Source organism: Pyricularia pennisetigena, chromosome 6, assembly GCF_004337985.1.
Source record: "Pyricularia pennisetigena strain Br36 chromosome 6, whole genome shotgun sequence".
Classification (NCBI taxonomy): Eukaryota; Fungi; Ascomycota; class Sordariomycetes; order Magnaporthales; family Pyriculariaceae; genus Pyricularia; species Pyricularia pennisetigena.
Genome location: NC_043744.1, coordinates 1,635,409 through 1,647,083, shown reverse-complemented (window position 1 = coordinate 1,647,083; position 11,675 = coordinate 1,635,409). Strand labels below are relative to the sequence as shown.

At 52.2% G+C, this 11,675-nt stretch overlaps 3 protein-coding genes across 3 annotated transcripts; 1 reads left to right on the top strand and 2 right to left on the bottom strand.

Annotated features, from left to right (window-relative positions):
• Positions 1–435: 435 nt before the first annotated feature.
• On the bottom strand, positions 436–7,582 carry PpBr36_04301 (uncharacterized protein; the record flags this gene model as incomplete). Its single annotated transcript, XM_029891464.1, has 6 exons — positions 436–632; positions 699–848; positions 923–5,911; positions 5,977–6,074; positions 6,151–6,483; positions 7,350–7,582. The coding sequence occupies 6 exons, from the start codon at positions 7,580–7,582 to the stop codon at positions 436–438; spliced, it is 6,000 nt and encodes a 1,999-aa protein (XP_029749057.1).
• Positions 7,583–7,832: 250 nt separating this feature from the next.
• PpBr36_04300 (uncharacterized protein) lies at positions 7,833–8,030 on the bottom strand (the record flags this gene model as incomplete). Its single annotated transcript, XM_029891463.1, has 1 exon — positions 7,833–8,030. A coding segment is annotated over one exon (198 nt), but the record flags the coding sequence as incomplete, so codon positions are not given.
• Positions 8,031–9,337: 1,307 nt separating this feature from the next.
• PpBr36_04299 (uncharacterized protein) lies at positions 9,338–11,379 on the top strand (the record flags this gene model as incomplete). The annotated part of the gene is made up of 4 exons (XM_029891462.1): positions 9,338–9,955; positions 10,031–10,803; positions 11,031–11,050; positions 11,195–11,379. The coding sequence occupies 4 exons, from the start codon at positions 9,338–9,340 to the stop codon at positions 11,377–11,379; spliced, it is 1,596 nt and encodes a 531-aa protein (XP_029750444.1).
• Between the last annotated feature and the right edge of the window lie 296 nt (positions 11,380–11,675).

The following is an 11,675-nucleotide window of genomic DNA, read 5'->3' as shown; positions in this document are numbered from 1 at the left end:
GATGTACCATGTCATATTACAAAACGCATTGATTTAGGGCTAGTGAAACGCAAATGAAAATATCGCTACATGGTGCTGAAAGGAACATAAACATCGAGGTCAAACGAATTCGCGCTTCACCCGTCTGCCTTGCTCTCCAACGAATAGATGGAGGAATTTTGAAACCATCCTCAGTTCGCCATGTGCCTAAAGTTTGATACCATTGGCTTAAATGCAAACGACAAGAATAAAACCCCAAATAGGCGCCCAAAAATAGAACGTTGTTGCCTCTCATCATTGATGCAGTCATCGCTGTTATTCCCGGAAAACCTTGCGCCTTCCAATTCACACGTGAACCTTCCAATATTGGCAAGGATCCTTGCTGCCGGGAAAGATGGGAAGCGATCGAAATAATAAATACATATCCGGCATTACGAGTCCTAGTCTTGCTGAGAGCTAAGACAAGTGGAAGGCTCCCTGTCCTTCCTTCATAGCTGTTGACATCCTCTTCCTGAGGACATTAATATCAGTGTAGTTTGGAAGCTTAAGATAGTTGACGCATGTCATCACACTCGGAAGATAGTCGTCTGATGTGTAAGGCTCCTCGCTTGGCTTGCATACCACCGTAAACATGGGATTGAGACTCTTGAAACCTGTACGAGAATAAACAAGTTTGTCAGCGATGCTTACAAACACATATACCAAACGGTTGAACCTACCTCCAATGGGTAGCTTGGGGCTGCCCGTGGTGAATTGCAAGAATTCGCGTCGCTCCGCGGGCGAGAGCTCACTCATGAACTGCAGGAGATTTCTGACACTGAGGCTGTCCATATTGTAGCCGTGATCGGCCTTGATTGAATCCATAAGTGCTAATTGAGAAAAAGAAAAATAAGTCAGTAAACGTCACGAATAACAGGGAGAAGAAAAATCAGGGACAACGTACTTTCAAGGGACCAATCTTCGTCAATACGACCGAATAGAGACACAAGCTCATCCGGAGTGAAAGCGCTTAGGGCGGCGTAAGGGAACACCTGAGAGAAACCTTGGCGGAACGCATCAACCTGTCGACGAACCCCGCTTCCGAGGGTCATATCGATGACCTTGTCGAGGTAAAGATCTACGTTTTCTATAGTAAGGTTGATTTGAGCCCCATTGGGAATAAGCTCGATATGGGGCTGGCCAGGTAGTGTGAAATCCAATGACAAGTCCTCTATAGAGATGTTGTTGAGCGTGATACGTTCCGTGTCGGCGACCTTCTGGGCAGGCGTCCGGCATGGATCCTCGTCAATTTCCTTCTTCGCCAAGGAAAACTTCTTGATCAGCATTAGTGACCGTGCAAGTGCTGGGTCAACCATCTTGACCGCGCCCAGCGAAGGCTTCACTCCCGATTTCTCATCTCCGATTCTGAAGAAGATGGGATTAAGATTGATGTCGATAATTCGAGAATCGATCATTGACCTGGCAACGAACTTGCCAAGAATCTTGAAAAGACCCAGAACTCTCTCGCTGTTGCTTCCTGAGCCATCTTCCTCGCTGATCGGTCGCGGGAATAGGCCGTTGGGACTGGAAACAAACTCGTCCGAGTCGTTGGGGTCTGCATCGCGCCAGAGCTTGAGCTTCTTCTTTGAGAATTCTTTGGACACCGTACTGTAGAACTCCAGGGTAGGCCCGAGGCCAGTACCAACTTCTTCGAAATACTCCACCTCGAGAATGCTCTGGTTTGCGCCATACAACTCCATGACTTTCACAGCGGACTCGAGTATCTTGGATCTGGAGATGCGCACCTTCTGGCGCTGCAGGCGGCCCAAGAAGGGACGCTCGTCCCTTCGGTCGCGACGCGATTCCTCTTGAGATTGCGCGTTCTGCCACCTTGTCATGGATCGTGCATAGCCAAATGAGGTTGACTGCAAAAATAAATGCCTCGTCTCGAAGGGGAACAAGAATGGGAACTGTCTAGCCAGATCCTCGCTCCAGCTGGGTAAGCAATTGCTCGCCACAATCAACGGCTCCTCCAATTGTCTGTTGAGTTTTGCCGTGAGTTTTGTGTTCACGAATTGGGATAGTGGCTCAATGTTGAGTTTCAGGGCCTCCTTGTTCTCTACCAAAACGTCATCAATGTTGGCGTTCAAATCATGAAGCATCTTGAGAAGGCGCAAGATTGACGTAGTGGCAGGATGCTTGCTGAGAGATGCAGGTGTCCCGTTCTCGTCCACATTGCCTGCAGTTCCTTCGAAAGATGCACCGAAAGGTGATCCTTCAGAGGTTGGAGGCGGACCGGGGACCCGGCGAAACTTGACCGAGTGTACGGCAGACCAGACACTGCGACTGACGCTGCTATCGACAATCGCGTTCGGGCTGTGTATCGCCCGGTAAATTGTCGTTTCATTCGGGATCACCTTGGAATCCACACTGAACTCAATGTGCCAGTCTTGTGGAGTTGCCTGCACTGCAGCAGCATATGACAGGGGTCTGGAAGGTCCGCCGGGGGTAGGAGTACCCTGCAGGCTTTGGAAGGCCGCATTGATGGCACTGTTTCTGTCCCTACTGATGCCACTGGCCGATGGTGGTGCGGTTGAAGCCGGGCCGGCTGCCTGTGATGGAGTTGGCACACGCGTCCCATCCTCCTTCCTCGCGGTGATCTTCCCGCCCGCTGCAACCTCCATGTTAACAGCTGTGGGATCTGCCGCTGGCTCGTCTCCCATGTCTTCTTCGAGCTCACCGACTATTGCATCAAGCGCACTAGCTTCTCCCATATCGTCACCATCTGAAAGCTGCTTTTCATCGGCACATTCGAGAGCGCTGGCCAGACTCTCCTCTTCGTCAGGAGGAGGTGGAGGCGGAGGGGGCGTATCTGCCGATGCAGCCTGTCGTCTGCTCGAACGTCGGAGCACAGCCTTATCGCGAGACGTCGGCGAAGCTTGGTCTGGCGTAATCGGGGACTCGGTATGCTGGTTAGATTTGGTCTTGGTCTTGCGGGCAGATCGAGACGCAGAGGGTTGCGAGGTCTGGAACAGCGACGATCCTGCGCTAGGACCACCGAAAGGGCTTCCACCTGCGGCAAGGGCCGGCAGGCGAGCAGCCAGCCTCTCGGCCGCCTCTAGAGGGATTCCTGGATGACCGGCAAGTGCAGCCATAGCCCTTGAGAGGACACTCCTAGAGCTGTTGTTCCTAGGTCGTTCCGAAAGGCTAATGCGAGGTCGCAGGTAATCGTCCAGGGACTTGAATGTCGAAATGGCATGGATACTGACCATGATATTGCGATACGCCCGAGGTATGTCCGAATCATCGTCAGCAACCAGTCTGAGCCTGATCTGCTTGGCCAACATTGATGCCGCACTGCTCCTATTGCCATCGAGCGCGTTCTGGTGGACTGTGATGACTTCAAAATGCTCTGATCTGCTAAGTAAATCCTGCAGCTTATGAACCATGACGCTAAATGGGGTAGCCGGCGAGTCTGCCGTGGCAGTCTTTGGCTTTGACTTGACGGTGTAGCCCATGAAAACTTGCAGGAAGTCCGACTGCGCAGCCGCGGCAAGGCTCTCGTCGGGATTACTAAAAACCCGCTCAAGAACGCGCACCAGTCCTGATGCAAGAAGCTCGGCACTTGTGACGCTCTCCAACTGGTCAGAGTCGAAGTAGGACGCAAGCTGCTTGAAATAAGCAACACCCTTGGAGGCATCTACGCTCTGAGAGCTGCGCTGGAGGTAGAAGACTTCGATATCAGTGGCGAGTGCTGAGAGACTGTCGAGGATCTTGGTAGCCTTTTTCTTCATAACCTTGCTGTGTTTCTCCGTTTCGTAGGTCTCAAGGAACTTCTTGGCAACATCCGAAATGGCTTTCTGCATGGAGTCAATAGGAGCAATAATATGACGAGCTGGACCATCAATGGACATCGAGGAACCTTCGGAACTGGCCGGTGACGCTGACATCTCCTCGATTCGGTGGTTGTGCTCGTTTTCCTCATCATTGTCGTCGTCAGATGAGTGATGGGAGCGCATAGCATCCTCGCCATCTTCGCCATCCTCGTCTGCGTCGTGCTCATCTTCATCGTCGTCATCCTTGTCCTCATTACCGTTTTCCTCATCCGAGTCGTGATCGGCAGCCTTGCTGCCAGCCGCGGCCGAGGCCGACGACTGCCCGGGTGTTTCCAACCCTGCTTCGTCAACGGTTTTCTTTTCCTCCTCTGCTGCCGACTTGTCCTCCTCAACGGAAAGCTTGGTAATTTCCGTGATGACGCCTTCACGGTACAGCTGGTACCTGTAGACGCTGTCGAGACGGCTCATAAGCAGCTCGGTAGCGTGAAGGGCGTACATGACGAGGCTGGGATGATCTTGCTGCGACAAAATTGAGGCAAGGAAAGAAGCGTAGGGTACAACTTTGAGAGCTTCCGTGAGAATGTCCGTGTCCAGGTTCGACAACATTTTGAGTTGTGCAGTGAGGACCTTCTGGCGGACTGTCAAATTGACGGTACTGGAGAATGCATCCGTCAGGGTAGGGAATAAGATCAAGCAGAAGCGGCGAACTTGCTCCTTGCAGTCCTCAAGGAGCTCGACTCTCTTTTCGTTTGTCGTCTTTTTCCGAGACGCCTGAGAAGATGGGGTTGCTGGTTCTGCTGTCGAAACAGATATCTCGGATTGCTGGGCCGATGATACAGGAAGAGGCGCAGGCAACAGTTCGCATATGACGTTCAGTGTCTCGATTATCTGTTCCCTAGGACGATGAATTAAGGCCTGCATTATGAGGACGCTGTCCAGCTTAGAGGCGACATCATCAGTACCGGCTGGAGGCGATATCCCGGTCAGGATCTGGTAAAGGGTCTCGACAATGTTTAGCTTGAAGAGCTCAGCCGACAACCGTGGACTTGCTCGAGCCGTGTGCGCCAAAACCCTGAGGAATTGGGTGTGAATGCTTTGTGAGATGAGATTGGTCGTGCCAGGCAGAAGTAACCTGAGCACAGCCTTAAGAAGGTCAACGCTGACAAGCTCCTCTAGCTTTGTAGTATAGTATCGGAAGCTCTCCACAATGCGTGATACGCACAGAGATGCCTGCTCTACAACTCGTTGATCGCTGCTGTTGAGAACGTTGAGCAGAATGGGCATAACCTCCTTGATGACTGGGAACGAGTCTTCCGTGATGTTCCTGCAGCAGTTCGCAGCGGTAGTTACGGCTGTTCGCTGCGTACTTGTTGGGAAGAACTCCAGGTACGACAGGCAGGCCGTCAAGCCACCCTCGCGGACAATGCTGGCCGGGTACTCATAAGAGATCTTCTCCAAGGTACTGAGGGCTTGTTCTGCCAAATCGATAAAAGATATCTCCAGCAGCTTTTGGCACAAGACAGGAACTGCCCCTCCATACACAACGTTGGCAACGCTTGGTGGCAATGCCTCCATCAGGTTGGCCAGGCAGCGGCAGGCTAAGAGCATTATCTCTGGATTCTCCTCTCCGGTAATCTCATGGGGCTGCATCAAAGCCACAAGCTCTTTAACCAAGGCATCGGGTGAAAAGTGCCCAGACAGATTGTCTTCGTTGGATACGAGAAGAATCTCGGATAAATCTTGCAATGCGATCAGCTGTACTGATGGATCCTCTTTGTTGGATAGGTTGGCCATGAGGGAGCGAAGTCTTGAACCCATCCCGGACATAAGGGTATGCAACATCGGAAGGCCTCCCACAAGGCCGCGAGGCGGTCCCCCAAAGCTACCGAAGGGATCGATGTCGTCGTCGTCATCGTCATATCTGTGGTCATCATCATCGTCGTTCTCGTCGCTATCGTCTCCAGATTGGTGGTCTGCAGGGTCTGGTGGAGGCGGAGGCTTTGCTTTTTCGGCTTCGTCGGTGCCAGCCATGACCATATCCTGATCTGGATCGTTCTTAGAGGGACGTTGAGATGTTCGACGTTTCGCAGAGCTGCTCTGGGGTCGTGTACTCGACTCTGTCGCTTTTGGTATTAGTTTCTGTAAACAACTTTTTTGGACGAACAGAGGATGGCAAACTCACCGGCGGAGGTTTGTGTGTTCTTCTTGCTTCTGCTGGATTTCCTACTCGAGGATGCCGATGTGGCGTTATCGGGTGGGCCAGACGGCCCGACATTGGGACTGTGGTTGTGTGGAGCTAGTCAGTTCAAGCTCACCGCAATCGGTTGAATAAGGACAAGGACGGGTCGAATCTCACTCTGGGCTAGACATTGCAGCAGGAGCCTTTCCTTTTCGACTTCTGGTGGAAGCGGCAGGAGACTGTGAAGGTGGTTTTACAGACGACTCGCTAACCGGCTTCTGACGTTTAGGTCGACGGGATGCCGCAGTGTGGTCCGGAGATTCGGGCTGGGACGTATTCGAATCCCTTGACTTCCGCTTGCGGGTGGTGGCACGCGAGGTCTGACTGGCAGAGACGGAAGGTGAGGCAGCAGGAGCAGCCGTGACGGGTTCTACGCCACCTGGGGCAGGAGTTGTGGAGGGCGGCGGACCTGCTTGGTTTGCGGCGTGACGAACCGACGAGCGGGTGATTCTGGGAGACATGAGGACATGTGTGAGTACGACTGCAAGAGTCAAAAAATCAATCAACAACCAGGAGTCGGGCGTGTCATGTCCACAGCGACCGAGATGGCCCGACGACCAAGACTGGTCTTTGCGAGGGCGGTAAAAGTGAGCTGCGAGATAATGGCGTAATGTAGGGATCGGTAACGCAAAAGCACGACGAAAGTAAACCACCGAATTGTATTTAGGTGCTCTAAAATCAAAGTGATGGGATACGGTGAGTTTGTAGTGGAAGATGGCGACGGGGTTTCAAAGTCAAAGTGAGGTGGATGAAATTATGTGCGTGTTGTCGGTTGCCCAAAGTGCGTCGGTGAAGTGGAGGAGTCGGGTTTGGCGATGACGGGCGGGCAGAATCCTGGTGGCGTGCACTGTAGGTGAGCCCACCAGAATGACTGTACAGCACCTGGACGGGGCGGATGAGGGCAGGTCACCGTTGTCAAACAGGTTGGTCCAGGAGAGACAGGAAGGGGAACGTCGGTGAACCAATTTGTCACCTGGAGTTTAGAGGCTTAAGGCAACAACGTAGAATTAAAAAAAAAAAAATAAAAAAAACCGAAAGGAGGGAAAAAAAAAAGTTCAGCCCACCGCCGCCTGTGATGATAGCAAAAAAAGGGCGGACACCGATACAGGCACTGCACTGTCACGACTCCGCGGGGCTTCTAATCTAGGTAGGATGCAATGGATCGCAGACGCTGGCTGACCTATTCAAGGCAAGCACAGAGCCCAGAGCATGCAGCTGGTCTCGTGCAGCGGGATTTTGCGGAGAACAATAAATGTATTGTATTGTATTGGGACCTGAAAGACGAGAGACGGTCGGGAAGTTGAGGTAGAATGTACCTTGATGATGGCGATTGACGCGAGGAAGGAGCAGTCTTGACCGACACTGCGCCAGAAACTACAGGAGCGGCCGGCACGACGGATGAAGAGGGGCACGGCTCGTTATCGGCGGTATCGGCGACGGGCGCAGTGAAATCCGGACGCGGGAGCCCAAAGGCTGCTGGATGATGATGATTGTTCTCGACAACGACCGATCTTTGGCGCGGCGGATTAGATGGCATTCGTTCTGCCATGGATTACGCCATTAGGCACAGCGAGGGGCGGGCGACACGACAGTCGGAGGGCGGGCTTCTCGATGCAGTGCTGTGCTGGCTGTTAAACGTGTTGTGTTCAGGGGTTGATTTGTGGTCGGTTAGTTGGTCCAAGGGGGGGAATGGAGCATAGATGGTTTGGATGCCCGGCTGAACTCATGGACACATGAGCATCTGTTTATCGGGGTCGACGTTGATTCAGCAAAAGAAGCCAAAGAAAAATGTACAGTCATCAATCACCGACAGTTGGCTGTCTGTGACAGTTTGCGCTTTGTTGTCCGAACCGTAAGGCAAGGGCCCAGGCGGCTCCGGTCAAATCAAGCACAGAGCGTGCCCACCCGACCGTCCGCCAACACTTTCGGGGACCCCTGCGCTGGCCTGAGTACCTATGGGTCAACCTGCCTCCAGTGTGCTTGGCGTTCCTGGCGTACCCTATCACATTGTCAGCAGCGAGTCCAGCGCTACCGTGAGCCCTGGATGCGATCGCACCGTTTGGGTCTAGACTGTGTGGGCCGAGACCAGCGATGCCGGATCGATTACGAAGCTAGCCTGAGTGTTCATGGATTCGACCTTTTTTCTCAGTGTTGGCCAATGTGAATAACCCCCAAATCGTTCTATTTACATATTGCATGGTGTCGAAAATCACAAGAGTATTGAATAACTAGTCTAGTACATAGGCAATTTTCCTATCCAACTCATAGCTCGTGAGGATGCATTTAGACACTGTCCGACTTCGTGTCCCGACCGTGTGGCAACTGTCATTACGTCGTTTCGTTGGCCAAATTCTAATTTGTGCCGGCGCGCCCCTCCTCTTTGGTCTCTTTGGTTGACGTTGTGGAGGTCTGGAATGATAATGAAACAACGATGACCATTCACGAAATCATACCGCAGTAAGCGCATCATAGGCGGGCAAACTGCACAGAAATTACAACAAACCCATTGCAAACACTTGTCGTTGGTTGCTTCGTCACATCGTTCAAATCTGGAGAGATGGGCTGGACTTGACTCGAGCAATTCGGGGTTACGTTTGACTCGAGAACCCCGATGGCTGGCCGAATGCATTCATCGCAACTATGTATCTCATCTATATATCCACTGCTACATTTTTATTCTCTCTACACTAATTGTCTGTTTTGTGCAAGCAGGTAGATATAGTTATGTCTATGTTAGTTTAGGTCTGGTCTAATATCTCATGTGGCCAATATGGGCGCTAATCATGAACTTTCATACTTTCTGGTCGTGGCTGCTCAGTCAACTCCCAAACATCATTTTTCTTCTCCCAGAAAAGACTTTTGCATATACCGAGTCACCGACCTTTCTTTTCGGTGCGAATGCTATAAACAATCTGTCCTCTCCATAGAATATGTTTCATGCTTGCAGAATGTCTACACTTCGATATTGAGACCCCAGAAGCTATTCACGATTAGGCAGGCACGTGAGCCCGGCTTAAGCAATGACGTCGTCTGTTTACCCCACGCTCGTCGCGCGGCTATCAACGGGCCACCGGCTCATGGGAGCTATGGCCGGCCAATGCCAATGATCCCCCCTCACAACAACGCCTGAACCCCTAAGACTAACGCATCCAAGCTAATGTGTTCCTTACCTTGCCTTGGTTCTCAATAACATCGCCTCGACTACAATCAATCACGAAATCCATCTCTTCGTTTTTATTTCTTTTATTACCTCATATTTTCAATCGCAGCCTGGTTTGGACTTCAGTTCCGACGAAACACAAAGATGCGAGTTCGTCTCCCTGGCGCAGCCTCCTCCATCGGCCGAAGATGCCGCAACCACGGTCGCAGCGCGCCAAAAATCGGCTCCTTGCGCCAACCGGCTTCGGGCAGCGCATCCTCGGTGAGGGCGGCTAGCACGCTCAAACAAACACCCGACTCGAGCTTCGTGTCATTTCCTGGCGCGGTCAAGAGCGAGTTCACGACCAAGTTCCAGTTTGAGCGCCCGGAGCAGCATCCTGCGATGCCGACGTACCGAGTGGTCGACCAGCACGGCGTCGTGGTGGACCCGGAATTCGAGCCGGACTTGGATGACGAGGAGGTCATTAAGCTGTACGAAGACATGGTGGCCGTCTCGATCATGGACTCCATCATGTTTGATGCTCAGAGGCAGGGACGTGTCAGCTTTTATATGGTATCAGCCGGCGAGGAAGCCGTCTGTGTCGGGTCCGCCTCGGCTTTGGAGTTGAGGGACGTCATCTTCTGTCAATATCGTGAGCAGGGCGTGTACAGGCAACGCGGTATGACGTTCAGGGACTTTATGAACCAGTTGTTTGCGAACAAGTATGACCCGGGCCAAGGAAGAAATATGCCTGTCCACTATGGTAGCAAGGAACTCAATATGGTGAGTGGCATTCTGCTTCTCTTGGACCGACAAGCTGTATCAATTGACAAAAGTCTAATAATGGTTGGTTCGCAGCACACGATATCCTCCCCGTTAGCAACGCAGATACCCCAGGCTTCAGGAGCGGCATACGCGATGAAGATGCAGCGCATAGCAAACCCAGATGCGCCGGAACGGGTCGCAGTTGTGTACTTTGGCGAGGGCGCCGCCTCAGAGGGCGACTTCCACGCCGCACTCAACATCGCGGCTACGAGGGCATGCCCTGTCATTTTCATCTGCCGCAACAACGGGTACTCTATCTCGACGCCGTCGCTGGAACAGTACAAGGGAGACGGCATCGCTAGCCGTGGCATCGGCTACGGCATCGATACGGTTCGGGTCGATGGTAACGACATCTGGGCCGTGCGCAAGGCCACAAAGAAGGCGAGGGAGCTGGCGCTGGAAAACGGTGGGAAGCCAGTCCTCCTCGAGTGTTTGACCTACCGTGTTGGGCACCACAGCACATCCGACGATTCGTTCGCCTACCGGGCGCGCGTGGAGGTCGAGGATTGGAAGCGGAGAGACAACCCAATCTCCAGGCTGCGAAAGTGGATGGAGAGCAAGAGCATGTGGGATGATGACAAGGAGAAGATTATGCGTGATAGGTTGCGAAAGGAAATCCTGAAGGCGTTCTCAGAGGCAGAAAAGGAGAAGAAGCCGCCGATCCGGGCCATGTTCGAAGACGTTTATGAGGAGTTGACGCCGGATCTGAAGAAGCAGATGGCAGAGCTGAAGGACCATATCGAAAGATATCCAGACGAGTATGATGTTGGGGAGTTTGAAGGGGGCAAGGATTCGCTGAAGCCGTAGTTTGCCGCAGTTTACCGATATTTGACTTATTCTTTGGCAACAAGGCGTGGGCAACGGCACCTGTTCTTTGCTTGACGCTCGGCAGTTTTAGTTGGCTCGCACAGCTTATTGGCAGTCTTCTGGCGTTTGTTTCCCTGATCGATGTGGCCTAGCTTTTTTTCTTCTTCTTGTTGCCTTGCGTCTTCCAATCACTGCTGATTTGTCAAGCTCACAGATCAAGCAACAGCGCAAGTAACGACAAGCTAGGTGCTTAGCATCCCCAGTAAGCGCGACATCTCAAGCAAACATTGCTTGCACGTTCGACTGCTTCTCGCAGTAATACCAAGGCAACAAATCTAATCCAGTCTCGGCAGTCAACAACAACACAACTCTCCTCACCAAGTAAAACAGAATCGCACCCACAGCAAGATATTCGGAACGACAACATGAACCAGAACGGTACCATCGTGATCATCATCCTGTGCATGATTGTAATCATTGGACTCACCATTTACCTTGCCCGCACGGTTATGAACAAGTTTATCACCGACACCTTGGAGGCAAAGGACAGGGCCACCGATCCTTCGGCTGCTTGAAAGCAAAGGTGAGTCGAAAGTGAAATAGTGCTCTCATTCGTGTGGATCAAATCGTTATATTTTTCCAAGGGGTATTCTTTTTTTCCCCTCCGGCCCTGGCCGAATAAAGTTGTCAAGGGTGCAAGAGCTTCGAACAAATTTAATGGGTCTATGCCAAGCCGCCACAAGTTAGCGCATTGGAACGCACTAGCCACGGCAACACCAGACTTTTGGCGCAACTTGGATGGGACGACGGCGGCTGACGAAATTGTCGGAACCCCTTCACAGCATCTCCCATATTCTATTTTTTTTTTTTT